Below are 21,073 nucleotides of genomic sequence, written 5' to 3'. Positions count from 1 at the left end.
TCTGCTCGGGTCATGATCTTGGGGTCATGAGATCGAGCCCTGCGCTGGCCCCGCATTGGCAGGTAGTCTGCTTGAGACCCTCTCGGTCTCCTTCTGCCCCTCCCTTCACTCATGTGCGCGCTCTCTCCCTCTCTAAAAATACAAAAATAAATCTTCAAAAAAAAAAAGAAGACTCTCTTCAAGTTCTTGATAGCTATGAACAATTGGAAACTCAAGTAAGTAATAAAAATTGAAAATTTTAATATTAAACATTTACACAAGTCAGATTTATAGAAGCGTCTTATTTTTCTTTCCTTAACAGTTGAACAATTGAAATTTCTTGCGATAACAAATGGATTTTTAATCCAATCAAATGCTTTCGCGTCAAGCATTTCAAACTAAGGACAGCTCTGATTTCAAGCATGTTCCTTCAGAACACATCCTTAAGATACCAGTGCTGACATGCACTGTTTATGGCTAGTTGGCATCTGTTCTGATTGATCGATGTCTGTGCCATCTCAGAGGTTAAATATTTTTAATACCACCCCGCCATCAGCATTGTTCAAGCAGTCACTCCGAAGTTAGCTTGGACCCTGTTTGGACATCAGCTGAAAATGGACAGGGATATCTGATGCTAAGTGAAGGAGTATTGCGGTCAGCCGTCTGGCGCTGCTCTGGCCCAAACCTCCCAGTCTCTTTGCTCCTCCTCCCCTGACCCACTGCACCTTGGGTTGCTGCTGTCCTCCTTGGGTCTCTAGCACCCAACTCCTCTAGCAGGAGCCCTCGTCCCTGACGGACAGCACTGCACTCTACCGATGCCTCTGAGGTCGATGTCCAGGAGGTAATGCACGGCACGTGGCAAATGCTGATCCTGCTGCTTCCTTTGGGGGGTCACAGAGCAGAATGTCAGACTCCGAGGGGCTCTGCGTGGTGTGCATGCCCCCAGAGATAACTGGCCTCGCTGGCAGCCCCAAGGCTCATGGGATCTTTATGTTATGTACCCCCTTCCCCACCGTAACCCAGCTGCAAACACCAGGGCGCTATGACCCCTGGTTAGGAAACTCTGCAGTAGAGAAAACAAGACATGCAATGATGACACTACCTAGTATTTACCGATTTTTGGTTTCACAGTGCTCTTCACAGTGGACCTCGTTCAACCCTGATAAGAACAACCAGAAAGGGTTATCATTCCATTTGGCAGAATAGGAAATAGGTTCAAAAGGTTGAATGGCTCAGGTTGACATGCTAAGTCCATGCTTCCCTGATCAGGTGCCTGGGGGATGTACACATGGGTGTGCTAGTTTAAACAATGTCAGTTATTGGAGTGACGGCTTGACTTAACAATTTTGGGGGAGCATTTAACTGTCAAATAAGATCAAATGTTTTTATGCTAATATAAACAGGTGTTATGAAACAGAATAAAATGGCACAAATTTGCAAGATCAGGCGTGAGACTTCAAAGAGACATTGTGCTGGACGGGGAACTACTTTGAGCTGTTGCCCCAAACCCACAGGGAATGCGATTGAAGTCTCTCTCCTGCCATACACCATTGAGATACACGGATGGCGGAGCTAGGATTTAACTTTTTTTCTGATCCCAGCTCCTGTAACTTGTCCCCAGTTGAAAATGGTGAGAATTTTAAAGAGTTGTAAGAGTTCCAGAGAGAATAGTTTGAGTGTGGGCTTCAGGAGAACATGGGGCACGTGGAGATGGGGGTGGTGGGAGAGAACATTCCAGACGAGGAAATGGCATGAGCAAAGGACAGGAGGCAAGATATCGAGGGCTATGTAAGGTGAACCATGGCTCGAGGGACAAGTACACGAAGATGCATGATGGGGACAGAATTAGAAACGTGGGTTGGTTCAGGAAGCATTATCTATCTGATGGGAGAGTAGAGACACCAAGTGGAAAGTTAGAGGTGGGAAGGCCGGAACCACAGTAACAGCAGAGGGAGCGAGTGGGGGGCTTGCCTGCAGGAAACCACGAAGACTTCCCAAAGGATGGGGCAGAGAGCAGGATCACGGAGAAGCAAGGGGAATGTTGCCAGCTGGGCCACAGGCCACCTGAGATGCTGTCAGAGCATCGGGGTGGGGAGTTAGAAAACGGGCAGCTGGAACCTATGGCTGGGATTTGGTCTGTGAATTACCTGTGTCCAGGTGAAAATTGTCACCTTGATATCGAAGGAGACTGCCATCAGAGAGGGAGCTGTCGGGAGAGCAGGTGCGCACACCTGATGAGAGGTTTAAGGGAAAGACGTGTTTGGCAGCAGCGAAAGATGGGAACAGGTTGGAATTAGTGTCACGTAGTGTCCTGCAGGCAGTAGGCACTCAAATATTTGTGAGAAGAATGAAAGAATAAACCAGAGATAAGAAAATGATACCTCCAGGACAAACCATATGACAGAAATAGTGATAGAATCTGCCCCTAGGGGTGTTAAGGGCTTGTTGCTTTTTTTTTTTTTTCTGGAAAATGCTCTGCGGGCTCTTTCAACACTGACCATTAGGAAATTTCCCCCATCCTGCAGAGTGGAGGCTGGGTGGTGTGGGGTTTAAGGGGCGACTTTCCTGTAAAGGTTACAATTTAAAGCAAACTCGGGCCTTTTTCATTCAATCTCAACTTCCAGAGATTAAAAATGTATAATACCACATGGCTCACCTAACTTCATTAAGAATCACTTTTTTCCTTCCCCTGGTGTCTCCCCCTCCCCCCTGAGAAATAAAGAGGATTGCAGATTAGGGACTCCCTGGTAGTGTGACGTTCACTGGGGGTGGTCTCTGAATCCTTTTTAAGGTTATTTAGAAAGACCCTACCTCCTGGGAATCTTACCCTAGACATTTCTTAACATATTATTTTAAAAAATGCATTTCCAGGGGTGCCTGGGTGGCTCAGTCCCTTAAGTCTCCTACTCTTGATTTCAGCTCAGGTCGTGATCTCAGGGCCCCCTCCTGGGCTCTGGGCTCAGTGCAGAGTCCGCTTCTCTCTCTTCCTCTGTCCCTCCCCCCGTTTGCGCGCTCGTTCTCTTTCTAAAATAAATACATCTTTTTTAAAAGTGCCTTTCCAATTTCTCTTCCTTAGAGAAAAGTTTTTTTCCTTTTCGCTTTTAAAAATATTACTCTGAAAGGGAGAAGCAGGGGCCGAGGGCCAGTTTTTGGGGGGCCCAGACACCGGGGCGGGGCGGTGGGCGGGAGTGGGGAGTCCCGGGCCTGGCTTTGTTGACCGAGCCAGCCAGAGGCCAGAGTCCAGAGAGGGGGCGGGGAGAGAGCGGCCCCTCGCCCGCCCAGATCCCCAGGCCGCCTGCTTTTTGAGCGCGGGCTGCTCGGCGCCGGCACAGCCCGCGGGCCAGGCGCTGTGGGGACCGGGAGGGCGGCATGCTGCGGCGGATTGCGTCCCGGTGCGCCCGGGGTCTGGGGGCCGGCGGGGGCGCGCATCCTTCCGCGCGGCTCTGCCACCCCGGCCGCAGCTCCAGCAGCCTGTCCTCCGATGCGCCCCGGAACCAGCCCCCCAGCTCCGAGTTCGTGGCCCGGTCGGTGGGCGTCTGCTCCATGATGCGGCTGCCGGTGCAGACCTCCCCCGAGGGGCTGGACGCCGCCTTCGTCGGGGTGCCGCTGGACATTGGGACCTCCAACCGGCCCGGGGCGAGGTAAGGTCCGAAGGATTAGGGGACACGTGGCTGGACCGCCCGATCGCCACTGGGCGCGAAAGACAAAGGGACGGGCGCCCGCGCTCACCCAGGGTGGGATTGGAAGCTGGAGCTGGCTCCAGAATGCTCGCAGTCGTTTGAAAGACCCTTGATTTCCCTCCGCCCTCATCAAGCAGTTGTGAGAGCTGGACATGCGTGTCCTCTGTTAGTGACCGGAGCCTTCTCCACGCACTGATTCCTGAGCCTTGCTGGGATGGTGGCTGTGGTGATTACAGGAGCAGGGGACATGATTTCCGAGAACAGAGGAAATTGGATGCCCCTTCCCCAAATCTCTAGATGTCACCTGATCGAGAATTGCTCAAGTACAGGCTTTTTTTTTTTTATATACATTGTATTATTATTATTTTTTAAAAGATTTTATTTATTCACTTGGCAGAGAGACAGCCAGCGGGAGAGGGAACACAGCAGGGGGAGTGGGAGAGGAAGAAGCAGGCTCATAGCGGAGGAGCCTGATGTAGGGCTCGAACCCATAACGCCGGGATCACGCCCTGAGCCGAAGGCAGACGCTTAACGACTGCGCCACCCAGGCGCCCCTAATACATTGTATTATTTTTTAAGTACTCTCAACACCCAATGTGTGGTTCGAATTTACAACCCCAAGATCCAGAGTCCCACCCTCTACCTTTAGCAACTGAGCCAGCCAGGGACCCCAAGGCGTTGCAATTTTTCTAAAATCAAGGCATCGGCAGTTAAATCTGTTTTCCTAATTAGTGAGCATCAGCTATTTCTGATTCCGCTCGGCCACCTCACACCTAATAATCTGAAGTATTGATGCCGCCATTTATTAATGCAAGGCGCTTTGCATAGATGACCTCACTCAGTTCCTCCGACAACACAGTACAGTAAATACCATTATTTTACAGATTAGGAAATCGAGGCTCATGGAGATTAACAAATTATCTAATGTCGGGGCGCCTGGGTGGCTCAGTCGTTAAGCGTCTGCCTTCGGCTCAGGGCGTGATCCCGGCGTTATGGGTTCGAGCCCCACGTCAGGCTCCTCTGCTGGGAGCCTGCTTCTTCCTCTCCCACTCCCCCTGCTTGTGTTCCCTCTCTCTGGCTGTCTCTCTCTCTGTCAAATGAATAAATAAAAAATCTTAAAAAAAAAAAACACAAACAAATTATCTAATGTCATTTAGTAAATTGGCGATGGGCGGGTTCCTAAGTCTGTGCCTTTAATCTCTTCAAGTATGTAGCCTGGATCAGTGGTTCTCAACCAAGGGTGATTTTGCCCCCAGGGGACATTCGGTGGTGTCTGGAGGCCTTTTTAGTTACCCCAACTTGCTACTGGCATCTAGTGGGTTACAGATCAGGGGAGACATCCTACAAGGCACTGGATGGCCCCCCACTTCAAAGATCCATGCAGCCCCAAATAGCAGCAGTGCAGAGGCTGAGAAATCCTGGGTTAGGCAGGACCTCTGACCTTTTTGGGATGGTTCACAGGATGATTCTTCCTTCTCCAGATTTGGACCCCGGCGGATCCGGGAAGAATCGGTGTTGCTTCGGACAGCCAACCCTAGCACGGGGGCCCTCCCCTTCCAGTCCCTCATGGTTGCAGACCTAGGCGATGTGAACGTCAATCTTTACAACCTTCAGGACAGCTGCCGTCTAATTCGAGAGGCCTATCAGAAAATTGTAGCAGCAGGCTGCATTCCCCTGACCTTGGGTAATGGCATCTGTGGGGACAAGCGCAGCTCTGTGCGCTGAGGGTTCCTTTATCATGGGCTTGGGTGTAGCCCCTTCTTCAGGGCAAGCTCTATGAATATGGAGACAGTTGGAAAGAGAATGTTTTCAATTCATTTAACCCCTGGGGAGAGGATGTTTACATTTCTGGACTAGTACGACTGACAGGGATGGACTAGGATGAGGCAACTGAGGCATTCACCTTGGCGGGGGGCGGGGGGGTGCCAAAAAGTCAACAATAAATATGATCGACTTTTCCCTTTTGCCTCAGGCTCCAATATGGTTCAGAATAGCACTGTTACTGATCCTGTCTTTTTAAAAATTTTATCACGGAGGGGCGCCTGGGTGGCTCAGTCGGTTGGGCGTCTGACTCTTGGTTTCCACTCAGGTCATGATCTCAGGGTCCTGGGATTGAGCCCCACGTCTGGCTCTGGGCTCAGTGCAGAGTCTGCTTGTCCCTCTTGCCCTGCTCCTTCCCCCCTCCACTTGTGCTCTCTCTCTCTCAAATAAATAAACCTAAAAAAAAATTATCATGGATTTTTTTTTTGCATTGACCTAGATTTTTAAAAATATTACATCAAAATAGTATTTATCTGAATGACTCAGTTTTTTGGTGTCCCTTAAGTTTTGCATCCCAGCAAGTGCCTCTACCCACCTCGTCTTTGTCCTACCTCTGATTCCAGGCCCGGGAAGTCTCACAACAGGAGCTCAGTTGTGGCTTTTTAACTATTTCAAGGACATGCTTTTCTTTTCTTTTTTTTTTCTCTCCTTTCCTTTCCCTTTCTTTCTTTCTCTTTTTCTTTCTTTCCCTTTCTTTCTTTCTTTCTTTCTTTCTTTCTTTCTTTCTTTCTTTCTAGAGAGCGTGATAGAGCGTGCATGCCCATGAGTGGGGGGTAGGGGTGGAAGGGGCAGAGGGAGAGCGAGAGAGAATCTTAAGCAGGCTCTACACCCAGCTCAGAGCCTACTTGGGGCTGATCTCACAACTCTGAGATCATGACCTAAGCCGAAATCAAGAGTTGGACGCTGAACCAACTAGAGCCATCCAGGCGCCTCTCAGGGACGTACTTGCAGTGACTTTATTTGAGAGAGAGCTGCAAGGGAGTATTTCCTCCTCCTCAGGGTCTCTATCAGCCTATAGAGCCCCTTTCCCCTAGTCTTCCCTGACTTCTCCCCCCCTTACATTTCTCTTCCAGTTCACAAATAGTTAAAATGACACGGGCCTTTTTCTAAATATCCAAATGTACTTTTGCCAAACGAGAGGGCCAAGCCCGCAGACCATGGTGGTGCGGAGTGTGGTTTCTGGATGGCACGGTTTGAAACTCTCAGCTTCATCTCTCACTCGCTCTTTATGCTACATTTCCTCACTTGTAAAACGGGAATAACACTACCAGCATCTCCCGCATTGTTGCGTGAAAGTGCATGTAACATGTCCGGCATCGTGACTCGCATATTTTAAGCTTCGGTACATGTTAGCTGTTGTCGTTATTAGTAATGGTCCATAGTAAAACTATTCTAGGCCTGAGCTGTCCTGTACGGTAGCCACTAGCCAAGACGGTTATTAAAATCACAATTAATTGCAATGAGATAAAATAAAAAACGCAGTTCCTCCACGGCATGAGCCATATTCCAGTAGGCACGCGTGGTTAGTGACCGTCATGCTGGCCAGTGCAGACAGAGAACAGACCCATCACTGCAGAGAGTTCTATCGGACAGACCTGTTCCCAGCACTTTACCTGTGAGCTTTGTTTCCTCTTTGAAATGACGGTGTAATCTCAGCCATCCAGGGGCCGTATTCCCGCCGCGGAGCAAGCTCTCCCGTTAGCTAACGTTATAGCTCTTCGGTCTAATCAAAAGGGTGGCACGATTGGGCACACTGAAGATTGCTCTCCATGATATGTGGTCCTCTCCTCTTACCCACGTTCCAGATGTCTTGTCTTTCCTCTTTGCAGGTGGAGATCACACCATTACCTATCCGATATTGCAAGCGATGGCAAAAAAGTAAGTCCCAAGCGTCTGGGCGCACACAAGGGTTTCAGAATTCAGGAGCTAGGGAATGAGTTGTGTGCCGCTAGACGGTATCAAGTGACCTCTGCTGGCTCAGGTTATCTGGGGTGATGGTGTCTCTGTCGGTCACCAGCTGGGAGCCAAGACAATTTGTTATTAACACATGTGGCTACCCTCGCCTGCCCCAGGACCTGCTCTGGTGCGCGTGCTCAGTATTTGTGTCTGTTTTTGGAAGATGGGCCTCTCGTGAAAGACACAACCCCAGTTAACGTCAGTGTCTGTTTGGCTTCCAAGGCCAAAAGCAACACAAGGGCGTTGCTTGCTGAGGAGAGGCCCTGTTTCTTCCTGAAGGGGCCCCTTCCCCAGAGAATGAGAAAATGGGTTTTCCGGTCATGGAAGTCTACCAGGGATGAACTAACTTTGGTTAACTGGTTTGAAAAAGAGGCAGAAGGGCCAAGGCGGCGGCAGTTCCAGAATGCATATATGGGAAGGACATGTGGGTAGCATCCTCGTTGGTGGTAGGCGGGTATAAGTCTTTTCTGGAAGCTCCGCTTGCCTGGCATTGATTTCGATTGTGTGTTTCTTTCGGGTTCTGGCGGGGTTGGTGGAGATTATGGAGAGAGAGCTGGGTTTCAAGCTGCTTCTTGGTGCCACGGTTGGAGAAAGGGTGGCTCTGAGGAGTTCTGCCAAGCTCACCGGAGCCTCCGTCCTTCATTCGTATCCGCCCTGGCCTCTCCATCTCTAAGTGAGGAACATTCTGGGTGATAGGTAGTGGGTGGCAGCTAAAGCAACGGCCATGTCTGTGTTCTGCCGGACTTCTCCGAGTCAATTATTCGGAGATGCTAAGTGATTGGAAGACAGAAACCAGTTGCAAGGCTGGTCGTTGAGGCCAGGTCTCCCGTGGCTGTGAATGGTCCAGTTTGGAAGGTCGGGTAGCCTGGAGGGTGGTGGTGCTCAGGCCCCAGAAGGAGGCCTGGCCTCCGAGCTGCCTGTTGTCATCAGGCATGGCCCCGTGGGGCTGCTGCACGTGGACGCTCACATGGACACGGCTGACAAGGCCCTCGGAGAGAAGCTCTACCACGGGACGCCCTTCCGCCGCTGCGTGGACGAGGGTCTCCTGGACTGTAAGCGCGTGGTGCAGGTCGGCATCCGGGGCTCCGCCATGACCTTGGACCCCTACAGATACAGCCGGAGCCAGGTGCCAAACCCAGCGCCCCTTCCTCTGCCCCAGCCTGCACGGTGCATTTCGGTCGGGTGCCCATTCGGTGGTGGCTGTGGATTCCACAGGGGCTTTAATAAGCGAATTCAGAAAACTGGGGCAGAAGGCCGAGTTTGCCTCGAGAGGGTTGTGTGGAACAGAGAGGAGAGAGGGTGTGAGTTCATGAGGCAAAGGGGGCGTCTCTTCGCTGGGGTGGGGAGAGAAGCAGGAACACACCAGCCTCTGCGCTGTCACTGTCGCTGGCTTCGGACAGAGCTGAGGAGGCCCGAACCCAAGGCCTGGGGCCATCTTTTTACTTCTTGTCCTCACCTCCACCAGGCAGAGCGGCTCCCAGGTAAACACGAACGACAAGATCCCAGCAGGAAAGACCCAAGTCCCCTGCCTGTAGAGTGAGCAAGGGCCGGTCTTCTGGCCAGAGCCATTCTGTTGTTGAGTTTCTCACTGCTGCTCTAGCCCAGCGTCTCTCTGACCCCATCCTCCCACGTCAGCTTTGACTTACTCCCTGCTTCTTCACCGGCCGTCGTTCCTCCCTTCCTCACCCGTAAAATGGGGATGACAGTGCCCTCTTCGTGAAGACTGGGGGTCAGATGTCATGTGTCAGAAGCACTCAGCGTGGGGTTGGCACATGAGAAACGCCCAGCATGGCTCCAGGCAGAAGCCTTGACATCCTGCTCTTCCCTTCCCACATCCTCAGGGGTTCCGGGTGGTCCCGGCCGAGGACTGCTGGATGAAGTCCCTGGTTCCTCTGATGGGGGAGGTGAGGCAGCAGATGGGAGGCAAACCCATTTATATCAGCTTCGACATTGACGGCTTGGATCCTGCCTATGCCCCGGGGACAGGCACACCTGAAATCGCCGGTCTCACCCCTAGTCAGGTAAGGGGGTACCACCAGGGACAATGCCTGGGGGTGAGGATTCTTAAGTGCCCACTTTCCTGGGACTTGCGGGAAGTCTTCAGGATCAGGACAGGGTTTTAAACGCGGAGGAGTTAGGCCTCTCCTGTTCTCAGGGCTGACTGCAGGTTGGATACTCTAGTGGGGCGAGGAGTGGACTGACTTGGGCAAGGGCCCTCCTTTCCTGTCTGGGGTATAATAGTCTGTTATTTGAGCTTTCGGCCTCTGATTCACCTATGGTTGGCTCCTGGGGACGTATTCCAATTTCCGCTCTTAAAAACACTACGCTTATCTTTCTGGGGTTACACTTAAAAAGTGTTCACGGTGGGATTTAACCACCTACCATGGAAGTTCCAGAGTTCTAGAAACACCCAAATAAAGCTCTCTGAAGGGGGGTGCTGAGGGTAAATAAAGGCAGGAAGCAGAATCAGGGTATGGTTATAATTAGGAGGGGAGCTCCAGGAGGGTGGGGCTGCTATTTCATGTGCCACCCCGTCCTTGGGGTCTCGAACGGTGCCTGACGTAAAGAGCAGGCACTCCTCGGTATCTGTGTGAATGAGTGAGGACCACTCACTCCGGAGCCGTTATCTTGCCGCCTCTAAGAAAGGGGACTGTTAGCAACTACCTCTCAAAGCCATTCTCCATCAGTTCCCCTCAGAGAGATTTCTAAAACACCATCCTGTTTCCTCAGCTTATCATTCTGGGTTTTTCACTGGCAGAATGGAAACTCTTTTAGACGAAGTGACCTCTTCCTAGCGTCCCCCTCGCTTATCCTATCTTGTGGCCACATCTAACTACTGGTATTTCTTTCCGTCTTGGTGTCTTTGCATGTGTCTTCCTGGCTGGGCTGCCCTACCCCTACCTATCTGCTTGGTCAATTCCTTGGGCTAAGTGTTTCCACCGCTGGGGAGGCCTTCCCCCAGCTCTTTGGGCTGTTTCCTATTATACTTTTCTGCGCTTGCTTTTTTTTTTTTTTTTTTTTTTTAAGATTTTGTTTTTTAAAGGAATCTCTACGCCCAATATGGGGCTCGAACTCACAACCCCGAAATCAAGAGGTTGCATGCTCTGCTGACTGAGCCAGCCCGGCGCCCCCACGCTTGCTTTTCTTGAAGCCTTTAGTGCACGACACTGAAGTGATTGGTCTGCTTGTGTGTATTCCTTCACACAATGGACCCCTCGGGAGCGGGGGCTGTGCTTTGGCCATGTGTGTCTCCGTGGTGCCCACCAGCGTGCCCGGCCGTCAGTGAATGTTTATTGAGGGAAAGCGGCAGTTCCGAGGCAAAGGGTGCGCATGCGCTGGGGGAGATGCGCTGGGCCCTCCATGGCGGGTTTTCCCTGTGAGTGGTTCCTGCTGTGGACAACTCGGGCTTGGTCTTGGACAGGCGCTGGAAATCATCCGGGGTTGTCAAGGCCTGAACGTGGTGGGTTGTGATCTCGTGGAAGTGTCGCCGCCCTATGATCCTTTTGGTGAGTAAGCAGAATACTATTGATCAGTGGGCAGCTGCTGGTTTAAATTACATCCAGCTACTTGATAAGTAGACGATGGATGGGTCCTTCTGTGTAACGCGGGACCCGACGAGCGAAGAAAATAAACCCGTTACTGCACACGTTACAAACACGAGCTAATTAACAAGACCCCTGGGAGGTGGCTCTTATTGGTTTGCCTGCCCCACAGCAGAAGAGAAAGAAACCAGCCTGCGGTTTATTAATAGGGTGGCAAAGTTCCATCCTCTTTTGATAGTTCATCGAAAAGCGAATTGTCGAGGCATAATATTTATTAATATTAAGAAAGTGGGCAGTTAGCTGGTTTAGGAGAGATATTAGAAACAGATGCCATCCCAATAATTTCAACTTAGGGAAGCTTCCAGACTTAGGCCTGTTAGCCGCAGAGGGTGGGGGATAAATACAATAGTCACCATTATTACAGGTTTCCTTTGGGGTGGAGTCTGTGCTCAGAGTAAACAGTGAACCACCTGAATTTCAGGATGCTCTTTCTGAATGATGATTGATGGAGCAGAGTACCGGGGAAAGCGTGTCCACAGGGTGGCTGGGCAGCCCACAGAAGAACGTCGGTGGGGGGGGGGGTATCTGGAAAGGCAGCCCAAAGGGAAGAGGGCAGGGAATCGAGAGTCACGGCCTTGGGGGTGGCCTGCAGGAACACCTTCGGCTTTGTGTCTTCGTAGGAAACACGGCCCTCCTGGCGGCTAACCTGCTGTTTGAGATGCTCTGTGCTCTCCCCAAAGTGACGGTCGTCTGAGCTTTGTGCTCTTCAGGACACAACAGGTTGTGCTGATGACAGTTCTCAAGAATTTATGCGCAAGCGGTCTGAGTACTCGAGTTTATGCCAGTAAAACTTTCTGCTAAACAGTGTCCCCAGAGGCTATAAAATCAGGGCATTCGGTAGAACTCCAGTCTGACAGCTAATATTTCTATGGAGTTTGAATGAACTAAAAACAGAGAAGCACTTGTGCTGTTCTGATCAAAGTGCTGGAGGATTAAGGGGAAAAGGGAGCCAAGGAGCATTTGCTTCAAGATGATCCAAAAATTGGAGAAATGAAATAAAAAAGCCCTATGACATAATACTGTATAAACACCCTGTATTTCTCTCGTTTCTTCCTTTCCACTGTGGCCCCTCCTGAGGGACTCAGGGCTGCATCTGAGTTTTAGGACCACTGTGCACATAAACCAAAAACTTGAAAGAAAGTAACATGCAGATCCTAATAAAGACATTTCCCACTCAAAAGCCCAAGAGGGTGCACAGAATGTCTTTTCAACCAGACTTCAGGTGGCCCCCAAAGAGGCCTTGGTGACACTTCCGTAAGTGTCACCTGCCTCAGTTTTGCATCGTCTGCTCTCGGGGCTGATGCGCCCTCCATGACAGCGAAGACTCGGGTGTGGGTTGAGTTACATGCTAATTCGGTTTTGTTGCTAACGGGTCCACGAGCAAGTGATCATCTCCCAGCGCAAGAGCGATGCGTAATCATCACACATTAAAATAGTTTATTTCTGTTTCCAGTCTGTAATATTCTCAAAACAAAAATAACATCAGCTTCAGTGCCTGTTCACAATACAAAACAAAAACAACATAAAAAAGACACCATTTGCCAAATAAGTTATTTGTTCCTAAGAGTATCAAAAGTGCACAATATCGACCTCCTTCTCAGATCGGTCTCTAAAGTTCCATCCTCCTCCTTGACAAACGGAACGGACGGATTCAGCAGCTGCCACACTGCATTTGTGTTCAAGGGACAAGGTCAGGCATTTGGATGTGAGCGATATTTCATCTGCAAAGATAATTCTGCATCAGCTCTTAAAGAATTTTACTTAGGAAAACAGCTCGAGTGTTTGCTTCTAATCTCTTTTCCCAAACAAAGCAAATCACTTAAAAAACACATTCAGATTTCATTTCTTTTTAAATCAGGAAAACGTTCATGTACTGAATGAGGAGGAAATCAACCTATTAATTCGAAGAGTACGACCAAATTTTCACGGTGGCAGAGAGAGACTGTGGAGCCTGACAGATGTCAGGGCAGTCTTGCTCACTGAAACGCTGCTGACAGTCTCTTAGACAAATTATGCCACCGGCACCTGGATGATAAAAAAATATTTGTAAGTAGGTATGTATGCCACAAAGACTTGTTTTAGGCCAGTTTTCATCCCCATCTGCTAAACATGATTCTTAGGCTCTAACAACCAGAAAAGCCTACTTCTAAAAACAAAACAATGTTGTCGGTCTGAAGATATTCAAAGACCAAGAACTTCACTTAAAACCAAAATTCGGTCTGTGTGGTTACACACGAGAGAAGGAGAAGTGGTGGCATTGGCTGAGCATGGCGATGGCTCATACATTTGACACAAAAGTAAACAAATTCATGGAAACATTCAGGAGGAAAGCCTAGGGCGGTCAAGGGCAAAGTTCAATTTAAAGTAGACCCTTCCGAGTGTCCTCTTGGGGCACATATCCTCCAGCCCCAAACAGACCTGTGAAATAATTTTTGGACTGAAAAACTCACCAGGAATGTTTTGAATCCTATCTGTTCTCACTTTCTTCATACAAATGGAGGGTGCAGCTGTCGGTCTAAAGGTGCTTTGTATTTTAATGAGAAACATTTTTTAAATGAACAAATCTGGGGAGGTTTTGGTTTTCAGAAATTAAGGTCAGGGACCCATCCCATTAGTACCAGAAATGAAAAGCCCACCACTGAATGCTACTCACATCAGCAACTTGGCCATAAAAGACCTAGAAAATGATTTTGAGGCTGGTGCACCAAGGAACCAAATGAATCCCTTAATCACGCCTGCCTGGGCCACGTGCCGGGAGACACAGCACTCAGAGTAAGCATCCGATTTTTAGAGGATCATGGGAAAAAAAGGCCTGGCAGTGATTTTTCTTTTTTTTTAATATAAAGCTGTAGACTCCATGGAAACGACAGGAATTCCTGGGCTTAAATAATTTATTACTTGCCATTGTAGCTCAATATTGAAATTATTCAGGATCCAAATGGCTTCGTTAAAAGCAATGATGATTAAAGAAATACTAACTTAGTAAATGTCCCACCACTGATTCTGACACTTCGCTTTACTAAAGGGCAATCCGCTTTGACATCTGAACCGACCACTCTTTGAGGCTGTTAAAACTCCACTGGTGGTTTTGCCGCCCCCCCCCCCCCCCCCCCCGCCCCAGGCAAACCCTCTAACTGGCGGGTGTGACCCACTGCACACTGGAGCTCTGGAAGCAGGGGTGTTGATGGTAGGTCGGACCCTGTTAAGTGGTGAAGCAGTTGTGAGTTAAGAGTGAAAGCAATTGAGATATCACAATATAGGCCAGAAGCTCAGAGTAAGCCTTTTGCCAAACAGGAGTCTAGAACAAGTCTTGGCTCACTTGTCACAAAAGAGGGCTCAAAGTTACAGCACTTTTGGGGTAACAGTGTTCAAAATACAATTGTTGATAAGGTTTTAAGTTCCTTGATACAAAGACATGTCTGGTATTTTACTAAAGAGACACCAGGAGTGAAGAGGTTCCTCGAGCCTGACCCCTGTCAGGCAGGGATAAGGTAGGTGTCTTCAGGTTAACATCTACTGGTTTATAGCAGCTTATCTCTACGTCCAGAGAACAAGATTACAAATTATGGCTCCTAAGATTCATACCCTAAAACTGACGGAGGCAGAAAGGCGTGTGAAAACAGACACGTAAATGGCTCAAAGTCATTACAGTACTTCTTGCCGTGCAGATCCCTCCCTGGCTACGGTTAGCGCTGGGAGAGGTGGCTGATGGGACGCCCCAAGGGGTCACGTCCGTCACTGCCCATCCCTCCCTTCTCTTGTCTTGGGAAGAAAACCAAACTCACATGCAGGACCCCCACTTATCCCTAGCCTTGTGAAACTGTGGCTGACAACCTGCTGCACAGGGATACCCCCCAAATGCACTTTTAGCCACTGACTACCCAAAAAACTACCCGATGTGAGATTGCTTGGAACCAGGCCTCTTTCAGGATGCAGGGCCTAGAAGCTGCTGTGGGCTGTCTGTCCCACTGATACGGCATGCGCCGGGGCGGAAGCACAGCGGGGGTGGGGCGGGGGGTAGGGGACCCCGACCAGCTCTCCAGGCTCGCGGGGTTCCATCCAGAGCCTGCTGCCGGCTGGAGCCCTGTGCTTCTCCCACAGCGTGGAGATAGGATAGGAGAGGGCGGTGTGAGCACATGGCAGGGGTGACAAAGGAAGAGGGAATGAGCAGTCTACTTTAAATAGTGCGGCATTCGAACGAGGGGGAAAAAACCCAAAGCAAAAATATTTTGATCTAGGGAATTCAACTTGAGGTGTTTTTCACTCCTAGGTTAGAACAGGACAAAGGAAAGATTCTTCTAGCCATTGTTCCGGAAGAATAATCTAGAATCTATTCTCTGTCCGTGGTGATAGGTGGAGTCCTGAAAAGACCTGTTCCCAGGGGCCTATTAAAAAGCCTGAAGAGTTAAGTCTCTCTCTCGCTCCCTCAGTCTAGTTCAGGCCACGACGGGATATAAAACCTCTGTAAGGAACCTTCGAGCAGCCGCTCCATCCATAAGGACAACTTGCTCAATTTCCCTTTGATGGGCCTGGGTCCAAGGCCGCAGGGAGACTTCCCCCGAGATTCACCCAGATGGAGGGAAGAGTCAAGATCACTGCAGGACCCCATGGCCTCCTCCTCTTCCACTGCTTTCTGGGGCTTGAAGAGGCAGAAGTATTTCTTGTGGCCATTCAGGGCCAGCACGTAGCCTGTGTAGTCACGTTCCATGAAATGCTTGTCGTATTGGTTCGGGATTGGGGCTGCATCCTGAGCAAATTCTAGAAGGTACTCCAGCCATTCTCTGTGTTTATCTAGACTCAGGAAGGAGAAGTGCAGGCAGCTGCTCCTGGTGGAAGGACACAGTGAAGATTTAGGGTGCAGCCTGTACGCACTGACTTGCAGGGGACATAAATACCTCTGTCAGATCTCAAGTAATAGGGGGAGGCTTTGTGCTGGATGGGGCCCGAGTATGGAAAGAATGGAGTTTTCCTGTGGGATGTGAGGGCCTCTGCAACAGCTGTAACCGTCCGCTGGCCCATCTCCCTCCCAGGCCCTTGCTGGGTGCCTCTGAATCACCCTCAGTGTCCGGCTTCAGGAAAACACACGACAGCGAGAGGACAAAGTTCCCTGAAAGGCTCAGGGAAGGAGACTGAGGTCAAGCTCTTCTGTTCAGAAGCATCGGGACATGAAGTCGCGGGGAGAAAGGGCACCTCATGATGGCTTAGGTTTCTGGGCTCAAAAGGTCACAGCCAACATCTCAGTGTGCACATAAAGCTCCTCACAAAGAGGAAAGGATGAAATTCTCCTCTGGCCCCTCCTCCCCCCGCCCTCCGCCCCCCATGAGCCCTCCTCCCCCCCCCCGCCTCCCCCCCCCACAAGCCCTCCTCCCCCCCGCCTCTCCCCCCCATGAGCCCTCCTCCCCCCTGCCTCTCCCCCCTCCCACACGAGCCCTCCTCCCCCTGCCTCTCCCCCCTCCCACACGAGCCCTCCTCCCCCTGCCTCTCCCCCCCCCCCACGAGCTTACCCAGTGAACGTGTAGACCTCCAAAGCGAATTTCTGCAGTAGACTCGTCTTGGTGGAATTTGACAGGATGAGGACCACGTTCATGTGGCCTGGCCTCAGGCGGACCAGGTTACTGGTGTAGGTTACATCTGTGAGCTCAGTTACCTCCACGAAGCCTTTTTTAGGAATCTTGCTGTGGAGAAATAGTGAGGAATTAGGATGTTATCAGGACAGGAGAATGCCATTACTCTGAAAAGAAACAAGAAGAAGCAAATGCTACGTTCGACTAAACTAGGTATGTTATTTAATGTTCTGGAGTCTGACAGAGTGGCAGGTCGGGGACGGTCCCCACTTGGTGGTCCCGGGTCTACAGAGGCCCTCTCAGAAGCTGCCGTTCAGCTGGTGTAGAGGCGGCTTCAGGACGGGACGAAGGTGGTCGCAGTCATGGGCACGCGCCCTTCTCTGCTTCTGGCTGAGCCACTCCGACAAGCTTTGCTTCCTGCCCCCATTATTCCGTCAGAGCCTGAGGGCCTGCAGGTACTGAGTAGAATATAAGTAGGTTCTGTGTCTCAAGGCCTAGGGGGTTTCAGTAAACACCAGCCAGCAGCTGACTTTCCCTAAATTCCCATCTCACACGCAAGGAGATGACCCAGAGCGCTTACAGATACTAGGTACTCGAACACCCCGAGCTACGCGGCCTGGGGCTCTCCTGCCCGGTGGGGTGGGGTGGGGTGGGTGTCTTGTTAGAGAAACCTGCTGTTTTCTTTGGTGAAGCTTGGCTCGGTCTTCCCCGCCTTCTCATGGGCCTCCTCTTTATCTGGAGGGTTGGACTCTCGCTCATCATTTGAGTCACTAAAGTAAGAAACAAGGAGCTTTAGAAAACAAACAGTACAGACAACCCTGAGGTCCGGGGCTCACCCTTGAGAAATCCCACTGAGAAGCCACGGAGGCATTTACCTGAAGGCCTGGACGATGACGGTGCCGAAGAGGATGAAGAGGGCGGAGAAGACCAGGGACAGAAGGGGCATCATTTCCCGCCTGAAATGAAGTTAACAGACTCTGGTCAGCTCTAGACGGGTTGCTGAGATCTGTCCCTTAACGATGTTAGGTTTCTTTCCCTTGGCTCAGACAAAACCCCAAACCCAAAGGCTTTCCTATCAATAAACGCTTTCTAGTTTCATACAAATAAAGTGGTTTTTTTGGTTTTTTTTTTGAGGGTGAGGGTGGTGGTGAGGAAAGCAGAGACTTTTCCCTCACTGTTTTAATTCAGATGGCTTATTCTAAGAGTTTGATTATTTTGTCTCAACAGAATAGGCTGTGCTTAGTAAGTTCTGCAGAAGGAAAGAACAGGATTTATGCTGTGAATGTAGAAAAGCATTCTGACGTCGAGGGTGGTGACTAGAAAGTCTGTGGAATTAGTTCCTTTATTTTGATTTTTTTTTTCTGGCTAGAATAATTCAGATGTGGCCTGGACGGTGGAGGAGGAAGAAAATGTTGAACTTTCACCACCTCCTCTATGACTGGTGCGCTAACATTTTATTCACCCACTCATACCCCTCAAAGGCCCGCCATTTTTCAGGAGCGCTGCTGGGAGCCAGGAATCACGAACATGGATGAGATGTGGTTCTGCCCTCAGGAGCTCACAGGATTACTGGGGGTGGAAGTGGGATAGCCCTCCCTCCTCTGGTGAGCTCACGGACTGGCTTGTACATCTCTACACTGGCCTCCATGTGTGTCAGGCCCTGGGCTGGGCACGATGAAGAGGACATGCCCAGTGGTTAAGGGGCGATCAGCAAATACGTAAAAAGTGAAGTTACTGAAAGAAAGAACAAGGAGGGGCGCCTGGATGGCTCAGTCGGTTAAGCATTGCCTTTGGCTCAGGTCATGATCCCAGGGTCCTGGGATTGAGCCCTGCACTTGGCTCCCTGCTCAGCGGGGAGCCTGCTTCTTCTCCCTCTCCCTCCCCCCGCAACCCGCTGCTCAAGCTTTAAGTAAATAAAATCTTTAGAAAAAAAAAAAAGAAAGAAAAAGGGAACAGTTGTTGAAAATGTGTAAACATTTTCCACTTGCCTGTATTGAGTATACACTGAAATCAAAGAAAGATAGATTTAAGAGAAAAACAGTGGTTCTACTATCGATGGAGAAAAAGAAATTCAATCTAGCAATACTCCTACCAGTTGTTGTGAAATATGCTGTCCCAGCAGTCTGAGATGTAGTCAGAAGCAGAGTAGAACCACCGGAGGAGAAAGATCTAGGAGGGAGAAAATGTGTGATGGTCAGGACCGAGCCCCCGAGCCCTGGTGGGAGAAGTCCTCGCCCACCACAGCGTGCTGCCAGCCTCTCTCCGGCTCTGGAGCTCACGAGCCCTGCCTGGTGCCCCCCCTCCAGGGCCACGTGCTTACAGGGGCCAGTTCATCCGTCAGGTCGGGGAGCACAGCTTCCGAGGACAGCAGAGCGGGGTCTCTGCGCAGCTGGTCCAGATAGCCCAGAAGTGTGAATTTATCGCTCTCACTCCCTGTCCAGGGAGCCTCCAGGGTTTTATACACCACCCTTCCTCCCGTCGTGCGCCTTTCCAAGATGGACACCTGGGGGGGAAAGAGAGGAAACCATTAGAAGTCTTCCAGTTTGTTTGGTTTCTTTCAGGGAGGATGGAAAAAAGGATCCAGTGAAATTAGCAATAAGTTCGAACACGAATATGGAGGGATATAAAATACGTGCAAGAGATTTAAGTTTTTTTCTGACAATGGAAACTGTGTTTACAGTGACTTTCCAAAGCTTCTGCTAAAAGTGAAAGCTCTTTCTTCTGAGTTGACTTTTTCCTGTGACTTCTGACTTAATATTATAACAAGGAACTTTAGTTTTTTAGAGAGATTCTCCATGATGACCAAAATGATGACAAAGAGAAGATGTTTTAATTTAATGTTTCTGTAGAGTGACGACAAAGGAGGGGAAGGGAAGGGGTGATGGATTAAAATGAAGTGAAAGAGGCAGAAGTAAAGGAGGGAGATTTTACTGGAAGCCTAAGGAAGATTTTACAAACTAGGTACTCCATTTTTTTTTTTAAGTAGGCTCCACACCCAGCATGGAGCCCAACACGGGGCTTGAACTCACAACCCTGAGATCAAGGCCTGAGCTAAGATTAAGAGTTGGGACGCTTAACTGGCTAAGCTACCCAGGTGCTCCTTACAAACTAGGTACTCTAAGACTACACCCTCCATGGGGAAAAAAAAACTGGTGAAAAGAACGGATGCTCTTGAACGTTTGCTCATAGGAAAGATGCTTTCTGTGAAGGTCTAATGCTGAAAATCTAGGAGGTGAAATCATTAGGATAAAAGACTGTTTCAAGAGTAGGCTTTCAAAACAGGCTCAGAGATTTCTGGATTTCCTGGAATCTGTATTCAAAACTCCCAAAGAAGGGAGAAACCGAGTTCAGGTGCCACAAGCGTGTCAAGAGCTTGGAATAAGAAGACTCATGACTCACCGCTGATTTTCCTTGAAACGTATCACTGTCTGGTATTAAGGTGCTGGCGAACTCCTGCTGCCGATTGCTGTAGACATGCACGAATCTCACTGTGTCTTGTGTATTTGCCAGGGCAAAGGACAGGAAAGCCTCAAAGGGTTTACTCAACTTGGTAGCCTCGGGGGTCAGCAAAAGCACACAGTACCTGCACGACAAGAGAGAAGACTTTGTAATCCGCCTCCGAGGCTGAGGCTAGAAGAAGAGAAGGCGAAGAAGAGGCGCGCTCGTTTTACAGAAGTGAATACATTTTACTAATGGAAGCTGTACGTTTGAGAGAAGACTCCCAAGTCATCAGTGACCTGCTTCTTTTCCAGATCAAACGTTTTCACACTTCGGAATTTCTTTTAAGGCAATGGCCTCTGAATCCTTTTAGAAGCCACCTGTTCTAGTGCCTCCACCACAGGCAGGGCTGGTCAAATCTGTCTCGGGCCATCAGACAGACTGCACAGGGACGTGTCACCTCTCAGAGGTGAGCGAACACCCGAATGCCGCACGGGGAAAGGGCTCAGGACGCTCCAGGCAGAGAGAACCGTGAGTGCAGAGACCGCTGGATGGAGAGAGACTGGACCCAGCACATAGTTCCAGGAAGATCACTGGCTGCTGTGAGGAGAACTGCCTGGAAGGCGCAAGAGGGGAACGGAACGGAAGCAGAGCCTGTCTAGGAGGCTAGCACGGGGGGGTCTCCAGAGGTGGTGGTGGTAAAAAAGGTGAGAAGTGCGTGGATCTGGGACAGTTTCTGAAGGCCTTGGACACAATCCTTAGAGTCCACAGTATTCTTTATATTGAATTAAAGTCTTTCTTCTTAGTCTTAGAAAGGAATCAGAAAAATCTGGAAACACAGGGAAGTTTTCTCACTTTAAACAATATAGTAGTTATATTTTCAAATAAGATGACCAGAATGTTTTCTTTCTTTCCATATCTAGACACGGTGCACAATGAAATAGCCCCACATTCATTAATCTGAAAGATGTCTAATAAATATTTCCCTGTACTTCCAGACTTTAGATACTCTGTGTGAGTAAGTATGCCTTAG

At 49.8% G+C, this 21,073-nt stretch overlaps 2 protein-coding genes across 3 annotated transcripts in view; one reads left to right on the top strand and one right to left on the bottom strand.

Moving 5' to 3' along the window:
* The first annotated feature begins 3,258 nt into the window (after nt 1–3,258).
* On the top strand, nt 3,259–12,066 carry AGMAT (agmatinase). The gene is made up of 7 exons (XM_026519784.3): nt 3,259–3,620; nt 5,141–5,343; nt 7,310–7,358; nt 8,367–8,562; nt 9,278–9,457; nt 10,858–10,942; nt 11,659–12,066. The coding sequence occupies exons 1-7, from the start codon at nt 3,349–3,351 to the stop codon at nt 11,730–11,732; spliced, it is 1,059 nt and encodes a 352-aa protein (XP_026375569.1). The 5' UTR covers nt 3,259–3,348; the 3' UTR covers nt 11,733–12,066.
* Nucleotides 12,067–12,458: 392 nt separating this feature from the next.
* The window catches only part of DNAJC16 (DnaJ heat shock protein family (Hsp40) member C16), a 41,441-nt gene continuing 32,826 nt past the window's right edge, over nt 12,459–21,073 (bottom strand). For both annotated transcript variants that reach the window (XM_026519783.4, XM_026519782.4), the window contains 7 exons: nt 20,002–20,185; nt 18,923–19,105; nt 18,695–18,771; nt 17,478–17,558; nt 17,274–17,372; nt 16,543–16,713; nt 12,459–15,864 (listed from right to left, as the gene is read on the bottom strand). In XM_026519783.4, the coding sequence (XP_026375568.2) occupies nt 15,465–15,864; nt 16,543–16,713; nt 17,274–17,372; nt 17,478–17,558; nt 18,695–18,771; nt 18,923–19,105; nt 20,002–20,185 (1,195 nt within the window). In that variant the 3' untranslated portion in view covers nt 12,459–15,464. The remainder of the gene's footprint in view (nt 15,865–16,542; nt 16,714–17,273; nt 17,373–17,477; nt 17,559–18,694; nt 18,772–18,922; nt 19,106–20,001; nt 20,186–21,073) is intronic.

Source organism: Ursus arctos, unplaced genomic scaffold (assembly GCF_023065955.2).
Source record: "Ursus arctos isolate Adak ecotype North America unplaced genomic scaffold, UrsArc2.0 scaffold_32, whole genome shotgun sequence".
Classification (NCBI taxonomy): Eukaryota; Metazoa; Chordata; class Mammalia; order Carnivora; family Ursidae; genus Ursus; species Ursus arctos.
This window is presented reverse-complemented; position numbering and strand designations above follow the sequence as displayed.